Source organism: Gadus chalcogrammus, chromosome 3, assembly GCF_026213295.1.
Source record: "Gadus chalcogrammus isolate NIFS_2021 chromosome 3, NIFS_Gcha_1.0, whole genome shotgun sequence".
In the NCBI taxonomy this organism is placed as follows: Eukaryota; Metazoa; Chordata; class Actinopteri; order Gadiformes; family Gadidae; genus Gadus; species Gadus chalcogrammus.
In genome coordinates this window covers 13962032-13985631 of record NC_079414.1, presented here as the reverse complement: position 1 = coordinate 13985631, position 23600 = coordinate 13962032, and the positions used below count along the sequence as shown (strand labels likewise).

The window sequence follows — 23600 nt, the reverse complement described above, 5'->3', positions numbered from 1 at the left end:
ATGGGAAGAAAATAAACGTTACTTCAATTCACCTCTCTTAGCTCTTGAAATCAAATACATGCGTGTATCCAGATGATTTATAAGAGATACTAGTGATCAAGGCACTTCAAACAGAAGCCGGGATTTAAGAAAAATCCATAATTAAAATAATTTATATTGACAAAATAATTAACGATTTTGCTTTCGATAAATAGAAACCGATAGAAACTAGAAATATAAATCAGATGACAAACGTAAGGACACTTTTCGTAATGATGTTGTGGGCCGTAAAACAGAACCCATTAGGCCCACTATAAGTCGTCCACATTTTATAACCATAACAGACCGGCCCCTCAACTAAAGGACGGAATGTATCTTCAAAAAAGTGAGGTCATGATAGTGAATAAGTACCTCCTCCAGAGCAGCATTAGCTAGGTTATGTTATAGGCCAATAGAAATAAAGGAAGCGGCTTGCAGTCTCATTCAGACTTCAGTTTCCAGTGGCAGGCTAGCAGCTAATGCTGGTTAGTGGTCCCCAAGGGGCCTTCTGTGGTGATTTGCAGAAGGAAGACACCTACTCAACATTGAACATGTCTATACTCTAGAGCAGGGATGAAGGAATGTGTGTTTGTGTGATTCTGCATGCAAGCGCACACACACACACATAGGAGCAAGGGTGCACTATCCAAGTCTGCATGAGTTTGTGCTATGGTTTTTTGCAGCGATAAGAACACCACAACCATGGGGCTGCCCCTCAGACAGGTCACACAAGACAACAGTCCTTCCATTGTGTTTTAACAAGACAACGAGGACCACTGTGTCTGTTTATGAAGGCCCTGACAAAACAGATGTTAACTCCATCTTTCTGCAAATAAATGTAATAAATTTAAACCTCTGCTTAGGAATTGTTGCTTTTGCTATTAGGAGCACTTACATGGGGGATAGATCCAAATAGCAGAGTTCAAAGTATGACCTCTTCCATTGAATGTGTATTTGAAAATTGGAGTGTTTCTTTTAAAAGCTTAAAGGGGTAGTTCGGAGTTTTGGACATAGGGCCCGATTCCCAAGTTAGCCTTGGTGTTCTTTATCATTGGAGACAGTTTAACACATTTCATTCAGTCCTTCTAGTTGCAGAGTTCGCTCGTGCTAGGCTAGCGCACGGCAACGGGCAATACTAGCCTGCTAATAAAACAGTCTTACCAACTCCAAAGTACACCCGAGGTAAATCAATTACAACGCCAGGCTATAGATGTAAATGTCTGTGTTGATAGAATAAGGTAAGAAATAAAACTAACCTCGCATCGCATGAATCTTTACATTCTAGGGGACTACTTTCTCAGCAGCAGCGGAATTTAACCATAGGTATAAGTCTGCCACTGCCGTAGCCTACTACCAGGAATATAACACTGCTGCTGAGACACAGCAAGTCCCTCAAAATGCAATGCAAGGTTGGTTATATTTCTAACATTATTCTATCAACAGACATTTACATTGACTGTCTGGCGTTATAGTGGATTTGCCTTGGAGTGGGTAAGACTGTTTTATTAGCAGGCTAGTATTGCCCGTTGCCGTGCGCTAGCCTAGCACAAGCAAACTCTGCAACTAGAATGACTGAATGAAATGTGTTGAAAACTGTCTCCAATGATAAAGAACACCAAGGCTAACTTGGGAATCAGGCCCTATGTCCAAAACTCTGAACTACCCCTTTAAGTTGCTTGAGGAAAAATACAACAACCAAACTTTAAAACCTCTCCTACTCTAGGGAACTCGAGGAGGATTCAAGGCATGTCAGATAGAACGTTTGTCCCCGACTGTCACAGGTCATCTCCAGGGGTCACGACATCTGGTCAACGACCATATTTGGTTTTCAGAAGGAAGCTCTGGTAAACGGACATGCAAGGACGCTGTCATGGTGGAAGGCCACAAGGGAAATGCAGCAGATTATTTGTGCACAAAAAGGAAATAACGGTTAACACAAACACAAAACAAATATGATAAATGATGCTTTTATAAATTAGATATATTCATTTGGTTCACAGTTTCAATGTTACATTCGGAGGTTTCAAGACATTTAGCCATGTCTCGTAAACTTTTGCTTGTTGAGTCGATGGGTTGATCAACCCAGTTCATCTAAAGATGAAAAATACATTTATTCTCTTGGGGTGTATTCTCATAATATCATAATTAATTCTGACGGACTCGGTGTATCACAATATGAAAATACATTTGAAAAGCTTTGTGCATAATTGTGATGCAGCCTGATCAAAAGGCATTAACCACTCCACTGGAGTTACAGCCGTGCTCTTCCCCATTAGCCGTAGGGGGTGGCTGGAGCGTCGTTGACCTTGAGCATGTCACTAGGGGCCTCCGGTTGACCTCCCAACAAACTGTCCCACAGATGCCTTCAGGTGGAACACTGGTGCAAAAGATCCAGCGATAAACATGTGAATGACGCGACAAGTCGCTGCCGCACATGCCCGTAGCACTAGGACATGAGCGTGCCCGCATCACGCAGAGACATCACACAAATGTGCAAAACAAATCACACACACACACACACACACCAAAAGGCATGAGTCTGATTCCTCTGTGTTACATCAGAGACCATGAGAAGAGAGTCATGGTGATATGGGGGCTTGACCACATAGTACATCGTACATTTTGAAGTAGTACGCAAGCGTGCCATTGACGCATTTCATTTTTTGGTGTATTGTGTTCTTTAAAAGCATGAAGGTATACCCTGGACTGTCACACGGGGTAGAGCGTCTTTCTAACACACAGACTACACACATTGTACGGGTCACTTGTTTTCTAGACAAACCTTCAACCACTAATCAGATACCCAATATATTGCATAAAAAAAAGATTTGTTGCACTCCAAGAGCCCGTCATAGTACCGCTAGCCATTAGCCTAGCCGTTAGCTTAGTTATCCAGTGATCATCCTAGCCAGACCGCGGTGCACCTGCGCCTGCACCGGCCCGTACTCCACCGCCTCCCCGTCCACAGTGATCAGGCCCTTCGCGGCGTAGGGCTCAAGCCGCAGGGCCCGCACCCGGCGGTACACCAGGTGCGGGCAGCCGGTGGCCAGGTGAGTGCCCTTCTCCATGGCCAGGAACAGCTTGAGCAGCGAGGCGCGCGATATCCCCGCCTTGACGTACATGAGGTGGATGACGCCCTGGTCCAAGGCGGCGTTGGGGGCGGCCAGCAGGTCCTCGGCCAGGCACGACTGGTACATGGCCAGCATGAGCACAAAGTCCTCCTCCGGGACAACCGCCCAGTCGCCGGACACGGGCCCGTCGGCGGGGGGCAAAAGGGAGTCGGCGGGGCCGTAGAGCGAGGGGGTCTCCCTCCGCTTTGTGTTGAGGGCGTTGTTGGAGCTGCAGGTGTTGCGGAAGGTGTGCTCTCCGCCGCCGGTGGGGATGGCTCCCCTCTCGGCGCCGGTGTCCCCGTCGCCGTCGTCCGCCGGGAGGTAGGAGAGCCGGCCGCGGTAGACGCGCAGCGAGGCCAGCCTCACCAGCGTGCCCACGGTAAAGCGGGCCGCGCCCACGTGCCGGTACTTCTCACTCTCCACGTCCACGTCGGCCACGAAGCCCCAGGCCAGGGAGAGGAAGGAGAAGAGGCGCTGGCCCGAGCCCAGGTGGACCGAGGTCAGGTCCATGCGGGACACCAGGCCCTTACACAGGATGAAGCCACAGCTGACCAGCAGCTCCTCGCTGGACACCAGCGGGCCTCTGGAGGAGCAGGAGAGAGAGGGAGAGGGCAAGAGGCAGAGGGAGAAGGAACAGAGACAGAGTCAAGAGGCATTAAACAAAGCATTTCGGTGTTGTATGAACCAAATATCCACTTAAAAAATCATGAGAAAAATCTTTATGAGATTTTTATCAAATCTCATAAAGTATCTGATATCATCGTACAAATTAGAGACATTATTATGATGATATTATTAGACTATGAAGTAGGCAGGTGGGGTGGAGTGGGATGCAGGGCCATTTATTGATATTTATTCATCAATGTATCCAGGTGGTGCTCTGTTTGTGTGATTGTGGGTTTGGAGTTAGGATGCTGAAGAAGGTTCTGGGAGTCTCCAGTGGGATGCATGAGGCAGGACAGGGTAGTCAGGGAGCCCCATCTGGTGGATGGAGTTTGGGGTGAGATTTCAGACAGACAACCCCCATCCAAATCCATCTTCATGACGCACGCGCGCGCACACACGTCCACGTGTCCGTCTCAACCTCTACATCAATATTCCCTAGACTTTCACCGCTCCCTTTTCAAAACTTTTACAAAGATGTCAACTGGATTTCCATCCAAGGAACTGTTGAGTTAAGAAAATAAATCATACAAAATATGGACTACCTCACCTTCCTTTTCCTATTATAATACATCAGGATAATCACACGTCACGTGTGATAGATTCTTATAATTAATACATTATTCCAACAGATTTACACTTTGGATCTACTTATCTATCTGGGTCATATCATGACCTGGGACTAGATATCCTGGTATGAACATTGTATGTTAATGCTTCATTGTTTCTCCTTCTCCCTACTTAGTTATGTTGCAATGTTGATCAGCAACCAGCAGGGGGAGCCATTCACCAACTCAGCAGAGTCCCCCCTGTACTTCCTGCAAACACTGGCCTGGGCCAACTTAAGAAACCCTGTCAGTGGAGACTCAGACCCCTCATCATTCCAGGTCCCACCCAATACGGCATACAAACCATTGTTGCCACAATGGACGCTGGCGTTCTGTACAGTGTGCACGGTAACTTTCTAGGTCATTTGATCTACAAACAGCGTATAGACTCAGTGAACTTCTACATCATTCAGCAGAGAATAATACCAGATCCATTCTAGCTCTAGGGCTACCTCCGGACAAGCTGCAAATCACACAGACACACACACACACAAACACACACTCACACCAGGGGGATCCAGAATATGTGGGTGTGAGAGAGTGTATGGGATAGATAACTAGATAGGTAGGTATAGATATTTAGACTAGAATTAGCCAGATAGAAGATAGATAATTAAACAAAGATGAATAGGGGAGAAAAAGATTGAACGACAAAGAGATCGAACGAGACACAGAGAGATAGAAAGAGAGAGAGAACGAGAGACAGAGAGGCAGAGACAGAGAAAGAGACAAAGAGAGAAAGAGAGAGAGAGAGGGATAGAGAGAGACATACAGACAGACAGACAGAGAGACAGACAGAGAGGGAGAGAGGCAGAGAGAGAGAGACAGAGCTAGCTAAACAATAGTGACTCTGGCCCCTTCCCCTCATTGTTGTGGCAGCTCTAGCAAGAGGATCTTTGTGTGATGCCAACACGTGGATCGTGCTACCTTCTCCTACCAAACACACCGCGTTGCTAAAGAAACTACCAGCTCCATTAAGGAAAGGCTGCATTGTGGGGTCCTTTAGCAACATGATCTGGAGGCACTGCTGGCACTAGCCTGGTAGTATCATGTGCATCTGTATTTCTGAATGTTTTGAAGCACCAGTGGATCACTCAGAAACAAGGGTGTCGGTTGATTGTTTAGGACATGGACGTATGAAACGATCCGTGTAAACCATTTGGTTCGATTGTTTGTTTGTTTACCATTACCCTCGTCCATCTAATACCTCCTGCTGACGTAGACTTTAGCCCGTTTAAAGTAGCAAGACAGTTCATAGATGGAGCTTCCCCATCATCACCCAATCCTACAGAAACTCAAACTGTCAAACATTTTGTTAGGGTACATTAAGTGGCAATGAGATCCATGGAGTGCATTTCTCACTCAGGTAGAAAAAGTCAAGTATGCATCAGCAACCACTCCCATGCAGCGTATGCCGTCCTTTAGTAAGAACAAAAGAGGTAACTGCTATCATGGAACGCAAGTGATTCATTGGGGGGCGGCTCCCAGACGCAGACTTCCAACCCAGGTTAAAATGCTACTGAACCAACACTTGGCATTTGTAAATTATTGCATACCTGGAGCGGCCTGCAGTACTGGTTGGACTGGTTTTTACCCAGTGCCTATGTGTGTGCGTTCGATAGAACAGCAGCTATCCGAACACATCAACACCCCATTTACTCCACTGGAGTTTCTGTTAACATTGACATGATGGACGTTGAATTTGTTGAGATAATAATCCTGGCAAGATATATATTCAGCCTGGGCCTGCCCGTGTGGGATAAAATGTATTTTATTTCTTTATAATTGTATGAAAGAATTAATAGGAACTACTCACGCGGTTCATTACTCCACACCATGTGTGATATGCGTGTCTGAAACCATAACCCATACAATTAGTTATAGCCTATATCAGTTGTATAGGCTATTTTGGAAAATTAGACGGACGTAATCGATTGAGGGACAGGTCAACATTGGTATAATAATTGCATGAACGAACAACCCACACACACACACACACACACACACACACACACACACACACACACACACACACACACACACACACACACACACACACACACACACACACACACACACACACACACACACACACACACACACACACACACTATTTCGTTTTATATTGCAGCCTAATGAATTTGAATTATTTGTTTCTGAAAAATGTAATATATTTGGTTGGTTTCAGACAAACAGAACCAACACATTTATATCTGTGATTATGAATAAATTAAGTTTGATAATCAATCAGAGTGACATATTTGTGTAAGAGACATTTAATTGGATTAGGCCTACTTTATATATCGTAGGATAAATTATATATACCAGGGGTCGGCAACCCTAGGCACGCGTGTCACAAGAAAATGTCAAACTGGCACTGCATGTGGAAAAGGTTGCTGACCCCTGGTATATACAGACAGAACACATATTTCACATTGGTGCCGTCATGACTTGTATACTACAAGTCACGACGGAGTACTTCTATCTGGCGGAGCTGGGATTTATGGCGGTTCAGTGTCCATTTTAATCCATCGCCGATGAGGGATTGAGTCTTTTTATCTGGTGCAGATGGGTGCTGGCGTGGATGGGTGCTGGACATGCTTAGCGTGCTAGCATGTGTCGGCGTGCTAGCTTGTGTCCGCGTGCTAGCTTGTGTCCGCGTGCTAGCGTGTGACCTACCCAGAGTAGTGGTGGATGGAGGCCGCCAGTGCGTTCCCTGAGCCCCCAGGAAGGATCCCCAGAGGGGTGTGGATGGCCTGCTCCCAGTCCTCCCTCTCCAGCAGACCGTTTACAACCTGACACAAACACACAGGGACAATTCAGGGACCATGACAAACAGTCAAAAGCCCATAGAAACTGGAAATAGATCCCGATTCTAAGACGTGCAATGGAGCTTCCGTGCGTGCGTGCGTGCGTGCGTGCGTGCGTGCGTGCGTGCGTGCGTGCGTGCGTGCGTGCGTGCGTGCGTGCGTGCGTGCGTGCGTGCGTGCGTGCGTGCGTGCGTGTACTATGATAAGGTCAGTGATTGTGCTGTGAGTGGCCCGCTGGTCAGTCGAGAACATGAAGGTGGAGGATGACGAGCAGAGAGGGCGGGGCAGGTCTTAGTTCCACCTGCCCCATTTAGGCAACGTTAGGATTCCGTGTGGACAAATGCCATGGTTACAAAAGTGATGAGTGATCAGCAAAGGCCCTCGCTGCACATCACACACACACAAGAGGGAGCCCCTCCGAAGTGTCAAGCTGTTTACGGCAACGCCGGCCAGATTTAACTCTGGCGAGGGCCAACGCGAGCAACTTACCAACTCTCCCTTCAGCCCTCAGGGAACATGTAACTCAGATTGAAACAAGGAAACCACTAAAGGCTTGGCTCTGCTCATATCGTCTACAGCAGGGTAGCCAACCTGGCTGCCCACAGGGACCAGGTGAGAGGCCCGCAGGGCATGGTCTAAAAATAGCACCAGTCACCATGGAGCTCCGTCTATAATATATAATTATCATTAAAGGTGAACAATAAATAAGGTGGGTGACCCCTGGTTACAGCCACAAACAAGTGAACATTACGCTTTGAAGTACATACTGGTAATCTCAGCAATTAAAGTCAAACATTTACATGAATTGGTTGCAAAAGTGAAATAATGAAATAGACCCTTATAAACCCGACTATGAGGCGACGAAATGGTTCGGCCATATCACGCATCAACATGGGGGATCAGGACGGGACCAGTGTCAGGTCTATTGGTTCATGGTGCATCATGTTTCTTATCTCCTTTATTTTTTAAAGGAAGATATACAATGGCATAAAGGAAGTTCATTCATGTAAGGGCACGAGAAAAAAAGACTGAAGTGAGCCTTCCCTGACTTGGTTAAGATAAAAGAATAATAAAAAGTTACCCCCCTAGCGCGTGCTTGTTTCTCCATGCATGCCTTGGGGTGCGTGTGTGTGGACCCACAAGCATGTGTGTGTGGACCCAAATGCATGCGTGTGCGTGTGTAGGTGGACCCAAAAGCATGCATGTGTGTGCGTGTATAAGTGGACCTACATGCATGCGCGCATGCGTCCGTGTGTCTGCGTCTTTGTCTACAAGTCTGTGTACCTCGTACAGTAATCCGTCTCCTGAGATGATGACCAGGGCGTCCCACTGGCTGAGGTCAGCCTCCCGTACCAGCTCTCTGGCATGGTTCTTCCGCTCTGCACACAAGCACACACACACACACACACACACACACTTTATGTGGAACCTTTTTTTGCAGTCAATGCGCTCCATTCATGCAAAACATTCACGTTTAAATACGTCTTATTTCTTTAGGCCTATTGATTTGTTTTCCACACACAGGCACACCAGACCAATCAGTTAGATAATGAAAAAGGCCCCCAGGCGAGAAAGTGGACACCCCTCCTGATGAAGTGAGTTATCACACTGCCAATAAGATCACTGTGTTCCACTCCTGAATTGTCCCACAGCACTCAGTCAAATGAGGCCGCTTCACAACGGCTGATCCGCTGGAAGGCTCTCAACTATGCAGATACGCCGCAAAGCAAGTGCAACCATCACCTTCACAGGCAACATGAGATACGCACACACACACACACACACACACACACACACACACACACACACACACACACACACACACACACACACACACACACACACACACACACACACACACACACACACACACACACACACACACACACACACACACACACACACACACTTTTCAGGGCCAAGAACATGATCACACAGGCAGTGGTGAAATGGTTAAGCGTTTAGACTGCAGTTTTAAGTATTTTACAATTGTATTACTTTAACTGCATTTACTATTTGTTTGTATACTCACGGAAATCTAACACTCAATACACCCAACAGTGCGTGACCTGTCACTCACACTGAACAGCTTCGAGTGTGTGCGTGTGCGTTCCTATGTTTGTCTTAGGGCCTGTGGGGTGTTTTGTTTTTTGGCGGCGTCTCTCTGGGTTTATCTCCCTTTTTCTATCCTCTCGTCTTCTTTTCGTCTCAAGGTGAAGAGGGCATTCTGCCAGTCGTGTGCACCAGACCATAACTGCATCCGTCACAACTCTCTCTCCCTCCACTTCTCTCCCTCTCCCTTTGTAAACCTTCTCCGTTGTTGTCGGACAGATAGCCCCAACAGTACACCTCCATCCACGCCCCTCTTACAAACGTGATAGCGGCGTCTTTTTTACAGCAGGATTTCAATCATGTGATCGGAAGTTTCAAAGAATCGAATGCCTCTCATCTCGGTACCTCTCGACCAAAGGTTCTTGCATAACCCGTTATGTGTAGTGCTAATTATTTCATAATGGCGAGTTAGCATCAAGAGGGCCGCTTTGAATGTGAGTGACCTCACGTGACCCCTCCTACTTTAATATCTACCAACTTGGACGCAGAGAGGTTGTTTTGTGGGCATTTATTAATATTAATGAAGCCCCATGCAGGCTGATTGGCTGGTTGTTCTGGTAGTGTAGCCAGGTCTTGCCGTGCTATTGGATGCCCTGTATGCCTGCATTATCATTGTGAGTGGAGGATGCATTACAGAGGCAGCATTACAGTGATGGTTGTGTTGATCCTGAGAATGAGGGCAGAAGGGAAACGTAGGGAGATGTGCGTGTTTGTGTGTGTTTGGTGTTCTACCACTGTCCTCTACCAAGTACAACCTTTTTCTATATCTAACCTAAGGATCAGCGCGACAGAGCCCCGGTCTCGGTGCGTTGTGGTCTGAACCGATTCATCTTGCTCGACAGTAATGGCTTTTCTGGACCGCTCTCAAACAGCTGTAGTCTAGGGTTGGCTCGCCGCCAGCCAGCGGTCGCACACGACCACTTCCTGTTGAAAAGGGTTAGAATGGGCCGAGCTCGGGACACAGCGGTACGAGCCATCGAGGCTGAGCGGGCTAAAGTATGTGGGCAGTTGCTGTGGTCTGTTGGGTGCTCTGTCTTTAGCGCAGGAGAGACGGCCGTAGCCCCAGGATGAGCCTACCTTATTGGCCGATGGGATTCATGTGAAACGCCCAACTCCCATTGGAATTCCCCTTGTTCACTGCATTTCTGGGGTTATGGGTTTCTTTTCGGCGGAAAATGTGTCCTCCCTGGCCTGAGGGCCGTCATAAATAGCCTGAGTGACGGCATTCTGCTGACACTTATGTAACCACGCTGAACTGCTTCTTTTTACACTCATGTTAGTGCGTTTGATTTTGCCCTGTTGGGGATATCGTTAGCATTTGGTTGCGTGATTGGTGGCGCACAAACATTCATTCAGTCGGTACTTTAGGAGTTCACCTTTACTTCACATGCTTCGGATATCTGCCTCATACCTTTCGACTGCCTCAGCCGCCTTAGAGTGAAGATCATAATACAAGATGGAACAACGCCACCAATCAATCAGGAAAAATCTGATTTGTTCCCTTTAACTGTAGGCGACATGAACTGTGGGAGATACGACCATGACGTGTTGTGCCTCCCACATTTCCTTAACATTAAACATCTCCCTCAACAGGAGGGTCACTATATAAAGCAACCGTGAATCTTCTTCATCTAGGATCCGGTAGCCCTGCCGTTCATTGCGCACTTGTACCTTTTTATGACGGACGGACCATTTTTAATCAGAGTTGAACTTTTTATGATGATGTCATGTGACATGTGTTGTGTACTGAGCGATAAGTGCCCTCTTGGAATGTGATGTAGTGTACATCTGTCTTTAAGGTGGTTTGCTTGTGCACAAGGGATTGTGTAGCAACCCGGTTTCCCCCCCTTGGGGATATATAGAGTGTACCTGATCTATAAAGGTTTCATCCCTCGGGTGGTTTGGCAGGTAGTGGTGTCAAGGGACCTCTCGTCCCATTCAGGGGCTCCCTCTCTCTGGGAGTGAATCCAGATATGTTACAACTTGTTTAAACTGTCCCCGACTATGTGAAATGTTGTTGGGAAATATTGGAACAGGATGTAATCTTTCTCTGAGAGATAGTTGTTCATATGGACCATCTGACTCTGAAGGGAAGTGCTTTGAACTGCATGTAGATTGGAGGGTTGAATGTAGGTTCAAGCATAGCATTGGATTCATTGCCTGGCTTGAACCTAGATTTGGAATTCTCTTTCTCTCTCTCTCATAAATGATGTATGCCTCGTCACTCCACTATCCCATGATACTCCTCTTTCCTGCTAGGAATGATGCTTAATGATGCCTAACACAGCAACAGCATAATCAGAAGACTAGACAAGTTATAGTTGATCATGAAGGGCATATGCAAGAGTGTAAGACCTCTGCATGCATGTGGGTCAGCAACACTTGATCAGACTAATGAGTCCAACAGCAGCAAAAAAGAGGATTTAACCGGCAAACATGTTATCGGATGTGGCAAGTGTGCGCACGCGTGATGGTTAATCTGTGAGTGACATAAGAGAGAGACATTAATACACAGCAGACTGCTTTGTGTGCACAGTGACACCTTGAGTGTCACTGTCTGTGCTATTATGTGCGTTCTTTACTTGAAATAATGCAAATGTTTTCGGCAACTTGGCGGTCCAAGTATTATTCAAGCAAAGAATCAAATACTCACATTTCTCTTTCCCCCCCACCCCATCGCTATGATACATTTAGTAGCTTCTGTGTTCATTCCAAAAGCATCCATTTAGTTGATTAGTCGTTTGAGATCTTAAGCTCATGGATGCATTTCTGGTCGGTTCACGTTTTCAGAGTCACTGTGATCAGGTTTCTCGCTGCACAAACCTGAGAGCAGATCTATTGTGGTGAACAAGAGGTCAACGTCTGTGTGCGTGAGTGCGTGCATGCATGCGTGTCAACTCACCGGTGATGAAGAGTGTGTGTGGGACCCCGGCCTCGTGGAGCATGCGCTGGACGGGTCCGTTGTACAGCGCCAGGGCCTGGCCCTTCCCGCTCTGCGGATTCACCAGGAGCATGACCCTGCATGGCCGCCGTACCTCGCTCAGCAACACCCCTACACCGCCGCACAGAGAGAGACGCATCAAAAATACAGCTATGGAGAGGCTGCCGCGCAGTAGAGTGGTGGACATGGACACGAGTCAGACCCGGCCCGAGGATAGTGCTGGGAAATATCGTCCGACCCGCGGGCCGGGTCGGGCCGGGTCGGGCCGGGTCGGGCCGGGTCGGGTCGGGTCGGACCTTTGATCGAGGGATTGTGTTTTTTTTCTTTTTTTTTTTTAAATCATTGCTTTATTGGCCTAATCTTAGGAGAAATCTATGCCATAAACAGAAATATTATAGGCCCATATTTAGCAGATTAGGTAACAAAATGTGTACAAAGTTACACAAAGTAAAAAAATACATTAAAAAACGCCACACATGTTCCAGCTCACGTGTCTCCTCCACTCACACGCATCACAACGGGCCTGCTTTGCTGTGCAACTAGTTCCTTCTCGTTTATTGTCCGTGTTCAACATTGTTCCCGTTTCTTCATTCAGATTTTTTGCAATCAATTCCATTTTTGAATAAACAAACAGAGCAGTTACATGCGTCATCCTTGTTGCATTATTTATTAGATAATTCCTAACAGATTTCTGTAGTTCAAACAACTCCGAATTGTATTTGAGAACGTCAGATATAACAGCCCATGTTTTAAAAATAATGTCGGGTTGAAATCGGGCTCGGGCTCATAATTACAATTAATGTGTCGGGCCGGGCTCGGACAGAACGTGCACGGGCTCGGGTCGGGTCGGGCTTGATTCTCTGTGCCCCACCTAAGATCTACCGCGTAGGGACAGAATGGGCAAATGAGCAACAATAGGTAAGAACATGCTTGCGTGCGTGTAAGCAGACGCCGAGAATCAAGACGGTATAATCTCAAGTTTCAGTTATACAACCGGCCAAACCATCACCTGTTGAATACTGATCAACTTTAACCCCTGCATTTCCCTCAGTCCTTCCATCAGCCACATTGCCTAGCAACTCTGTCGCAGCGATGGCTAGGAACACACACACACACACACACACACACACACACACACACACACACACACACACACACACACACACACACACACACACACACACACACACACACACACACACACACACACACACACACACACACACACACACACACACAGGAATGTGGGTGGAACCCATGGGCAGTGATCACAATAGATACCAAGTATTAAATACACAGAAGTGTATTAAAGAGATCCAATACAACCCACCGATTCTTTCCGGAACAATCACATGAAAAATGAGAAGCAGTTGTTCAGAAACCACGGTGACAATGCAGACTAAGCCCTTACAGGGTGCCAAGGAACTTGAATACAGACCAACCAGGTGTTAAACACAATGTGAAAGGATAAAGTAAAAACTCATTCTTGCAAGGGTGCGTTTGTGACAGTAAAGTACTTTGGTACATAAAAAAACAAACATAAAAATGTCAAATACAACAGAGCTGTTGGCTGGTGCACAATCCTAGTTTGATAAATAGGTTTAGTTTAAGACTTCCTGGAGATAGTAAGCAGAAAGTAGGGAAGCTGTACAAAGTGAGAAACCTAATGGGCTGGACCTTGTACTACTGGTTTTTGTGGTATAGAATGGACAATAGTGCAGAAAAATGAGTCAACTGTAGACAGTTGAGCTTATTCCTGACTTGCAGGTTTTTGATGCAGGCTCCCATTTTAATGGCTTTAGGGAGCTAACAGCGATACTGGAGGTCAACGTTTCTCACTGGCGACAAGCACACATCCCAGGGCCCCGTTTACAACAATAGAGGCAGTCGATGCTCCTCTGAACCACCTGAGGCACAGGGTGGCGTCTCTCAGATCCTCTGTTCAAACCCGTAAACAGCCGTCAGATTGGTGTTGGGAACAGGCTTTTGGATGTTTGGCCTCTGATGTTCTGTGTCACGGTCAGAGCAGGGAGGCATCGTTATTGTTTGATAGGTTTAGAGATCCCCCCATATGAACCCGACGGCGGCAAGCATTACCGGGCTGATGTAAAATCCCAAGTGTCAGGAGCATAAGGCCTAAAAAAAAATTTGTTTGGTTCCGGTTTCCAACCGACCCCGTCAATTTATGTGCGACCCAAATTATTTTATGAGCTTTATAAAAAAAAAAAAATAATAATAATAATAATTTTTTGATGCAAACTATAATTACGTGTTGGTACAGCACCTCTTCATTCTGTACAAGGATGAGCAAATTTTCTCGTTTTTAAATGAAAACAACCTACCTATCATTCGCTGCCGCTGGAAAAAATAAAATAAAAAAATAAAATAAATTCCCTACCTAGCCATGACCTCAACTGACAACCAACAGGAACCATACTTTTTTTTTTTTTTAGGCCTAAGCTTCAAAACTCAACTTAAAACATCTTTGAGATAACACAAACATGAATCAATAACCGTTTGTGTAGCTGTAATAAACTATGTTAAAATGATGACTTCCAAAAAAAGAATTTGGCTTATTTATCAAGCAGTTAAGGCAACACTATTTGGTTCCAAATAACTTTCTTCATCCGCTTTTTCAAATCAGTTGTGCGGCTATTGTCCAGGGCTACCTGTATCATTGCGCACGTCCCCAGGGAGGAAGAACTTAGATTCAGATCAAACACCGATCTATGATTGTCTCACTGCTCTGGTCTGAACTTGAGAAGGATAACAAAAGAAAAAAAAGCCCAAATCCTGAGCTAAGCTTGGATTCCTATGTTGGATACAACGTCAGAATCAAAAATCATATTACGTGACGCAATGGTGTGTGCTTATGTCAATTTAAGATTATGGTTGTTTAAGGTTTAACTGATTGTTTTATTTTTGGTAATGATCGATCCAAAAGGTGTATTAGGAGGTCAGCAGTATTCTGACCTGAGGTATTGAAAGAAGATAAATCACAGGTAAATGTTATCTTATCTCCTCAAAAATTAGTAAAGCTTTTGCTATAACCACAAAGCATTTAACATTAACTTAATGAAGTTAATGTTCAGGGTGAAACATGGGGACGAGTCATCCAAACAGTGGCGTAAGTTGAGTTGCCAAAAGGGCAAGGCTTAATTATTTTTTATAATGGAAAAAAAATTGGGGAAAAAAATGCTGACTTCAACCATTTTGAAGGAGAACAAATCAGAGTTGTCAAAGTTCCAACCCAGAAACCTCAAATTTTCTTCACAAAATGCACATGCAGGGACATGTCCAGTTAATTAAGCACCAACTCCCACCCCCCCGACCCACACCCACACTTTTAATTACTGGTGACAATCACTAGTAATGTTATCAGTAATCATTTTCAACCACTGATGGTTGAAGAGGTAAAGTAGTGAAGTAATACTGGTGAAAGACAAAGCCAGGGCGGAGAGGACGCCTGTGTAAACAACGTCAAATGACATTGCACAATAAGCTGGAAGGCCATTCTTTTATTTGATGAACTACAGCTCAAGTGCTTTAGATGGGATCATTGTTGCACCATGGTAGCTCTAGGCCTCCGTAGAATCGCTGAGCACCGGCCCAATTCCACCACTGGTCTCACGGTTAGTGTAATCTTGATAGAAACACACGCATTCAAACATGCCCCCTTTTCACAACGGGATCCGGTACACTTTTTAAATACAAGACCATGCAACTGACTGACACTGTCTAGAAAATGTACAGACTGGATAGGTGTGTTTACAGAGAATAGAGAGACACAGACAAAACCAAGCATTTTTTGCGGATCTTGCGTTTTGTTTCTAAATCTTCCAACACCATCTGAGCCAAGACAAACAGCGTTCAATCCACCCTGGAGGATCTGTTATATATCCCGTCGCCCCGGGTTCAGCACAGAGTTCTGACCTCGCGGTCTGTGGCGTACTCCTTTGATACAATGCCACTTAATGGACACCCGTCCGGATCTCATTGCAGAAGGGCTTTTCATCTTCAGTTTCTGCCGGGGCTTTGGGTTTTCAATCGATTAATTCCAAGTGTGACGTTCACTTCATCACAGATAAAGCCAGACATGAGCCAAAACAGGAAGGTGCAAGTCAACTTTATTGTAACCAGACGGAAACGTGGACAGGACACTGCAATCGATGTTGAATGGCCTGGGGAGCTATAACTCTAGCTCAGGGTGGCCGGTGACTCTGTTTAAACTTTTGAGTAGAGATATGCCGTTAACCATATAAGGGCATACGGCAATCTTTTTATTATTTTTCTTACAGAAGGAGGTAGGGCTGTTTTTCTTTGGTAATTCAGTTAGTACGATGATGGCTGGGTTACTATTGAAATCCTGAGATATATAAAAAAAAAAAAAATAAAAAAATGCTTGAAAGCCATTCAGGGCGGCCGTAACGGAGAATATGAATTATGGGTTTCTTCTGAGACAAACTGTCAGGAGCGTTGGAACATATCTGGTTTGACGACAGGGGGGTTTCCAACGCTACGTAAAACCTGTCCCGATTACCCAACAAAGTAGCACCTCGGAACATCATAACCCACTGCTTGGGCATCTCGGCGAGACACAATGACAGGCTAGTGAGATGAAGCGCCACTGAGCTCCACACCTCAAAACACACCCGAGCGCTCCCAGTCTTTCATCGCTCCCGTCACAGGTGTCCCGTTTCTAGCCTCGGGAGCTTGGGCTCTGGGAAGCACTGCAGAGATCTTAATGGAGTAATGACCGTGTGGCTCTCCCAGCAAAGGAAACAGCCGCTCAAATTAAAGGGGATGAGGGCGGGGGGGGGGGGAATCTGGGAAAACTCTGGAAATACACCCATGGCCTGTGGTGGTGGTGTGTGGTAATAGCTGCTTCACTTTGGGACAATGTGACAAAGACAAGCAGCCCTATTCTGCTGACATGACCAGATATCTGGAGCAAAAGTGCCACTTGAGGAGCTGATTCAATGCCCGCAGTCCATGGGAAGGCGAGATTAAGAAAAAATAACAACGGATTCGATGCATATGCAAAATAAAGTTAGCACTTAATCTCTTGTTTATATTTCAGCACTTAAAGCTATTTGCTTATTTGATCAATTGTATGTAGTCTAATAATTGTTGTACTTTTTAGGTTCGATTTTCGAACTAGGTTTGAATGCATGTCGCTTTGTTTGGACCAAAAAGTGAGCTAAATAAATCGAATGTAATTTAACATAATAACAATTTCCAATGTATAAACTAACTGTACAGTCTTCTGATTGGCTGGGAGAGTAGTCCAGAAACCACTAAGTTTCTCATTTGGGATTCATTGAATTATGCATTGATATTATTTTCCCCTGGATCCTTATTCGTTGCTCAAATTCGGACCAATGCTCTATGAAGACTTTAGGCAATCTCAATTCGCACACAAAGCAGAACAAAGTACCAACAGAACAGTACATCTCCATCACCATAAAACATACCAATAGCATGCTTATCATTATTCCTGTTGGATATATAAACACTGATATATCATATCAGTGTTTCCCCCAGGAAATGTCTTAGTCAAGGTGTTCGAGGAGCGGGGCGAACCCTACGAGAGTTTTGTACAAAGAAAGTATATATGTATATATTTCTTTTTTTATACATTGGTAGTCAAGGCGGAGCCCTATTGTTGTTAAGGCAGGCGCCTTAACCATACAATGCTGGGGGAAACACTGCATATCAATCAAAACATCCATCCTAGCAGACTAATGACTTGTAGGTAACGTTTTGTCATTCATTGTCAATGGAGATAGCATCAGGGACCTCAGAAATAGGTACGTCTTTAGAAGGGCGTATCCTCACAGTGATCGGTCAACTTGTGCTTCCACAAAGGCTGAGTGCCTTGTGATGTTTCAAGCTTGATGGTAAATGAGGAACGCGGGTGTATTGTCTGAGATTATATAGCTGTGGTAATTGGGGGCTGCATGAAGTTGCTATGGCTTGCTTCCCCAGCTTCAATAGGCCCCTCAGCTGGCGTCATTATAAAACTCTTGGGGCCGTTTGCTCTCTGACTTGCTATGGGGCCCATGTGGAGTTTAATGTGTGCTAACTGATTTTAGCACTTAATTTGAGTGTGTGCGTGTGTGCATGCGTGTGTCAGTACAGAAATTCCCAACCTCCTTTGCCCCTAACCTTACTAAATGATTACTGAAAAATCCACTTCCCCTTGCTGTCCACTCTCAGTTAATTTTAAACCAGGCGGTCTGTGTATTGACAAAGATATTGAGGTGTCATGCCTGAGGCTGTGACATAGTTAGATAACCTGTTTGTAGTATTAAACAGTGACATAAAATAACAGACCAGCAGCTTTAAAACACACAATTGTTTGAAACAAACTGGACTACAACTTAACTTAACTACCACCAACATCAATTATGCTATTTAAAAACCTTTTAACACTTCCACTGGCAACGACTTGATGACATAGGCCTATGCTAGATACACGAGAGGGAGTACTGGTCCTATAACGGCCATTTTGATTAAAAGGTTTTGCCTCGTTGTCGTTAGCATTAAGCACTGATCGCACTGATATCGACCCTACTGAGAGTTTAGCATTACTCACAACTGTCAATGGAAGAATGTCACTGAACAACCAATGGCATGATAAACACTTCAAATTAGTTTCACATTCTTGGGAATTAGGTTGAAGTGCTACTGATGAGCCATGATGGAGCAACAAACCCCTTACTCAAGTTGCATGTACACAACCAACCTATTACCAATTCAACATGGCAACCCTGTTTTACTTGAACAATTGTATAAAATGCTCCAATAGCATTACATTAAATGCATTATAGCATTTTCAAACAATACCATATTTCAGTGCTGGAGTAGCTCACATTCAAACTTTCTCACCAGGCTAACCTTGACAACATCATAGATAATGCAGTATTGCACAATTCAAAGCACATTTTGCAGGGAAAATCCTATGATCCTTTCCTAAAGATTTGCTTCAGTAAAGTATTTTACCTACAGTAAAATGATACCTTATCTTTTTTTAACGGTGAATTTCTGGGTGCATGTTTAAGCGGTGTTGTGTGTTTTTGCCCTGTTCTTGACTGAGCTGAACCACAGAGGGGGGGGGGGGGGGGGGGGGGAGCAGACGGAGCAGGAGTCGGGAGGTTGTGGTAAACTGTCTGAAGAGCTATATTGAGAAGAAAATGAAGGGCGAGACTAGCGCAACAAGAAAGAAGAGTTTGTGGGCGTTGCAAGTCAGTTTAATATAAGATGAGACCGAAGACTCATCGCTAACTGCAAAAGCCCAACGGTCTAACTGACAAACAAATAGACATACAGTGGGACGAACGGATGCGCTGACAGACTGACTGGATTACTGATGAAAGAGATGAAGCGACCTGCCGTCTCATTTGTTCCCCTTTCGTTGTGCTGCTTACTGAACTACGGCACTGTGTCGTTTCAACCAGTCTCTTCAGAGTTTTCCCCTGTATAAGTCTACTTTTGGCTCTTGGCTCTGCACGCATGCATCACACCCTCTGTGAACCAAACACAGCAGTGAAGGAGGCCAACGCAGACATTTAAAATAAACCTCTGACTTCATGGGCAGGAAATGGACTGCCCACCGTGAGATACGACCACAACCACATTTCCCTCCCCGAGGAGGAACCCAGGGACTCCCTTTGAGAGACCCAGTGGCCAATCAGTGGCCTCCGCCTATCGGTGAATGGATTGTCTTATCATAGGCGAGCGCTTCAGAGTGAAGCACGCTCTGCAGCATTTTTCTACACGGCTACGCAATACATGTAACTATGTCAATATCTGTATAGCAAAGACAAATGAACGAAGCAGCAGCGTAAGTTGAAATACCTTATTAGGCTGTTTCAACTGGGGAAGAAATGTAACATAAGCCTGTCTGAATATGGCTAGTATCAGTGGGCATTTTCTTTGATTTGGAGTTGTAGTGTTTTCCAAGTGCGACAGCAGTGTTCTTCTTCAGAAGATGAATGACAGAGATACAAATACAGACAGAAACAGAGAGAGAGAAGTCTGACAAGGTTGAAAATGTAATTCGGAGTTACAGAGCGATAGAAAGGAGATTTCTATCGCTAAAGAATTTAATGGAACGGGTCCCACACCAGTGACACAGACACCTCTGGCACTCTCCACAAAGCTTGAGCTTTGCCTCACAATTGTCATTTATATCCATTGGGGATGGGGATTCAAGCAGAGTAAATTAATGTTTTGGCCATCCTGTGATACAAAGAGAGAAAAAAAGAAAAGAAAACACACACACACACACACACACACACACACACACACACACACACACACACACACACACACACACACACACACACACACACACACACACACACACACACACACACACACACACACACACACACACACGTTTAATTAATTACTAGAGGTAGGTCTGCCCTGGCTTGTGCAGGTTGTGTGTTGTTGGCCCTATTGTTCTGAGATCAATAACCACCCGTCAGCCGCGGCCGATGGCATCTTCATGTAATGCTCTCTAGCAAAGGACTGACATCCATTCTGGGCTCTTTTGATCCTGGCTCGACAGTAAGTATGCAGCTCATTTCTGATTTGATCACAGCCGCATTCAGTGGTAATATAACGGTGTATTGTATATTTCAACATAAAGCGGATATCCTCATCATCTGCAATTTGAAGATGATGCACAGTGTGTTACATTCTAAATGGTTTTCATGGCTCATAGGCCAGAGGCCTTTAGACCTTCATTAGTAAGTCTTGGCAAACATCATGAAACTGGCTTTTCTGTGAGTGCGTGCCTGCGTACAATAGCTATCTGAGCGAGACAAATGTTTATGGAAGGTGTTAATCCAAAAAGAGGTGATGTCTGCATTGTGTTTGACTTGGTGGAAATAAAAACAAGTGTAACATGTTGTGCACTTCAAGCACTCAAGCACTTGTTGCACAAGGAGGAAAGGCTATCCACACAAAGGTGGAGCTGTTTAGAGACACTGTGCAGCAGGTCAAGTGTAAGGTAACACCAGGACAGGAGGACTTGTTCATTCAAACCAAACCGTAGGGAGTAAGCAGGTCCAGCAGGCAGTCAATTCCTACAGATATGTTTCCATCAACAGATCACTGGCGGGGATTGACCCCTTGATTGTGTTTCCCACCATTTGTATCAAAAGCTGACTTTGGGGAATATTTGGGTATACCGTTTTCCCTCCTGGAAAAATGTCAAATTCCAAGAACTGCAGGGTCATGGATAGGATTGAATTAAATGTAGGAATAGGCTAATCTCCCTATTAGCAACATATTGCAAAATATATTCTCCACTGGAAGCCACCACATTTAAAAAACATGGGCGTGTGAAGGGAATGCCTTTAGCTGCTCAGGGCCAGGAAAGTGGTCATGTTTGATGTATGGTTTGAGTGTGCCAAAGCAAATGGATTAGAAAACCTGTTTACCCTAACCCTTAAATACCAAATGTATTTCTACAAAATGGGGAAATGCTATGAAGGTCATCACGTGTCCTCAACATAATGCCATCAAGTCAAGAATAAGTTTGTACAGAAAAAAAAACATACGTGAGATTCCTTATCTAACCCCCTCATTTAGACTATGAGTGATGATTGTCATTGGACAGGTCTGTAATTATCAAAGCCCATTTGTATGGGCTATTGTTTTCGTCTTGAGAGTGATAACATACCGGCTAGTGTGCATCATGCTTTAATGATGCGACTCCTTGAATGTCCGGGTCGAATGTTTCATTCATAAGAGATGAGTAAAAGGAAACCATTCGAGAGATGCGTTAGGGTTTAAGCTAAAGTCTAGCAACCAGTTCCAAAAGATCCATTAACCTAGTTACTGAATAGGATAGAGTTACTTTTAAAAACAGTCAATTGAAAAGAGCAGAATACACCTAATAATACAAATGGAAAACAGCGCAAAAAGTAGAGTGCCTTAATGCAATAAACTAGGACCTCCTTTGGCCATCATTTAGGTCTTAATAAACCCAATGAACAATAACATAGTGTTACTTTGACCTTAAACAGGTTACACACCGTCTCTGGAGGGCTGCAGGAGTCCCATACGCTGTTGGATCGCTCGAGCCCATTTATCCGCCTCTTCCAGGTTAGCGCGCGGGTCCTGGACCGACGCGACCTGGAAACACTGCTCCACCCGCTGCCTCGAAACACCGGTGGACATCCACCGCTTCTTCAGAGGATAAAAGTAGACCGAAAAGTATGCCCCCGAGTCTTCGTTGTCATCTTCCCGGTAAGAACGAGCACCGACGCAGTCCTTTAAATTGAACGTTTGCCTGCTCCGCCCGAGGACAGGTGAGGGCGCGAGGAGCTTTTGGACCGCGAGGTCCGTCTCGGTCAAGCTGACGACGAACTTGACTTTTGGGTTGTCCGCGGCGAGGAATTCCCCGTACAGTACCACCTGGCTGCTGTCGTTGATTAAAGACGGGTCTACCTTCTTCGGTTCCATCTTGAGCGGACGGGGAGACGATCCGCGGACCGTTGCACTTTGGTCCGGGACGACGCTGCGCACACACTCATATACCAGCCGAGCGCCTAGGATGTCAGACTCAACAAAGCAGCAGCGTGCACAACTGCATTTAGGAGCTCCACCGCCGTTCAGCATTTGGGTTGCTCGTGTGTAAAGATAGCAAATGTCGCTCTCTAGTGGCCCAATGGAAGAATTGCCGAGTAGATGAGAATAAAGAAATAATTTATTATTTTCTTCGTTGCAGTTACGAATCCAAATATGTTGTACCTCATTCGAAAATTTGGATATATTCTGTAGGGGTAATGGGGTAGCAGGATAATGTGCGTTTCAAAATAACATGTTTTGGAACTGACTTCAACGATGAACCAGCAGTCCATCCGTAGCTCTGGGCGCGCTGGTGGTCATCACCAGCCAACATGCGCCCCCACAAACGATCCATAGAGCAGGTGATGCTAGTTCTGAGGGTCCAGATAGCAAGTATCAAGGCTCCAACAATTAATGCAAGCGCTCAAGTTGTCGTGGTAAACTACATCTGTATGGACTTACCCCTTCTAATTAATTATTCTGTCTGTTTTAGCATCTTGCGGGGACTCCAACTGGATGCCTGGCATTTCGCAGCAGTGACTGCAACTGAATGTTTGGTAATAGACATCACTTTTATAAACTAAACATTTCAAATGTTTTGCATGTCCGTCAATTATGGCACCCATTGCACTCATGATAATCCCTGGAAGGAGAGATTCCCCACTCTGCGTCCCTGCTCAAGATTTCTTCCTTGCTGCTATGGGAGTAGTATTGCCCTCTGGTGGGCTAGGGTCTATATATATATGGCCTT

General features: G+C 45.3%; 1 protein-coding gene across 1 annotated transcript; it reads right to left on the bottom strand.

Annotated features, from left to right (window-relative positions):
• Nucleotides 1-1601: 1601 nt before the first annotated feature.
• Nucleotides 1602-22899, bottom strand: LOC130379914 (sphingosine kinase 1-like). The gene is made up of 5 exons (XM_056587046.1): nt 22315-22899; nt 12224-12373; nt 8494-8588; nt 7079-7194; nt 1602-3711 (listed from the first exon to the last, which is right to left on the bottom strand). The coding sequence occupies exons 1-5, from the start codon at nt 22742-22744 to the stop codon at nt 2907-2909; spliced, it is 1596 nt and encodes a 531-aa protein (XP_056443021.1). The 5' UTR covers nt 22745-22899; the 3' UTR covers nt 1602-2906.
• Between the last annotated feature and the right edge of the window lie 701 nt (nt 22900-23600).

Coding starts and splice junctions, on each gene's coding strand:
- LOC130379914 (XM_056587046.1), bottom strand. CDS start 22,744: ATGGAACCGAAGAAGGTAGACCCGTCTTTAATCAACGACAGCAGCCAG. Junction 8,589..12,223: donor ACACACACTCTTCATCACCG/GTGAGTTGACAC, acceptor GCTTGTGTGCAG/AGCGGAAGAACCATGCCAGA. Junction 7,195..8,493: donor GAGACGGATTACTGTACGAG/GTACACAGACTT, acceptor TGTTTGTGTCAG/GTTGTAAACGGTCTGCTGGA.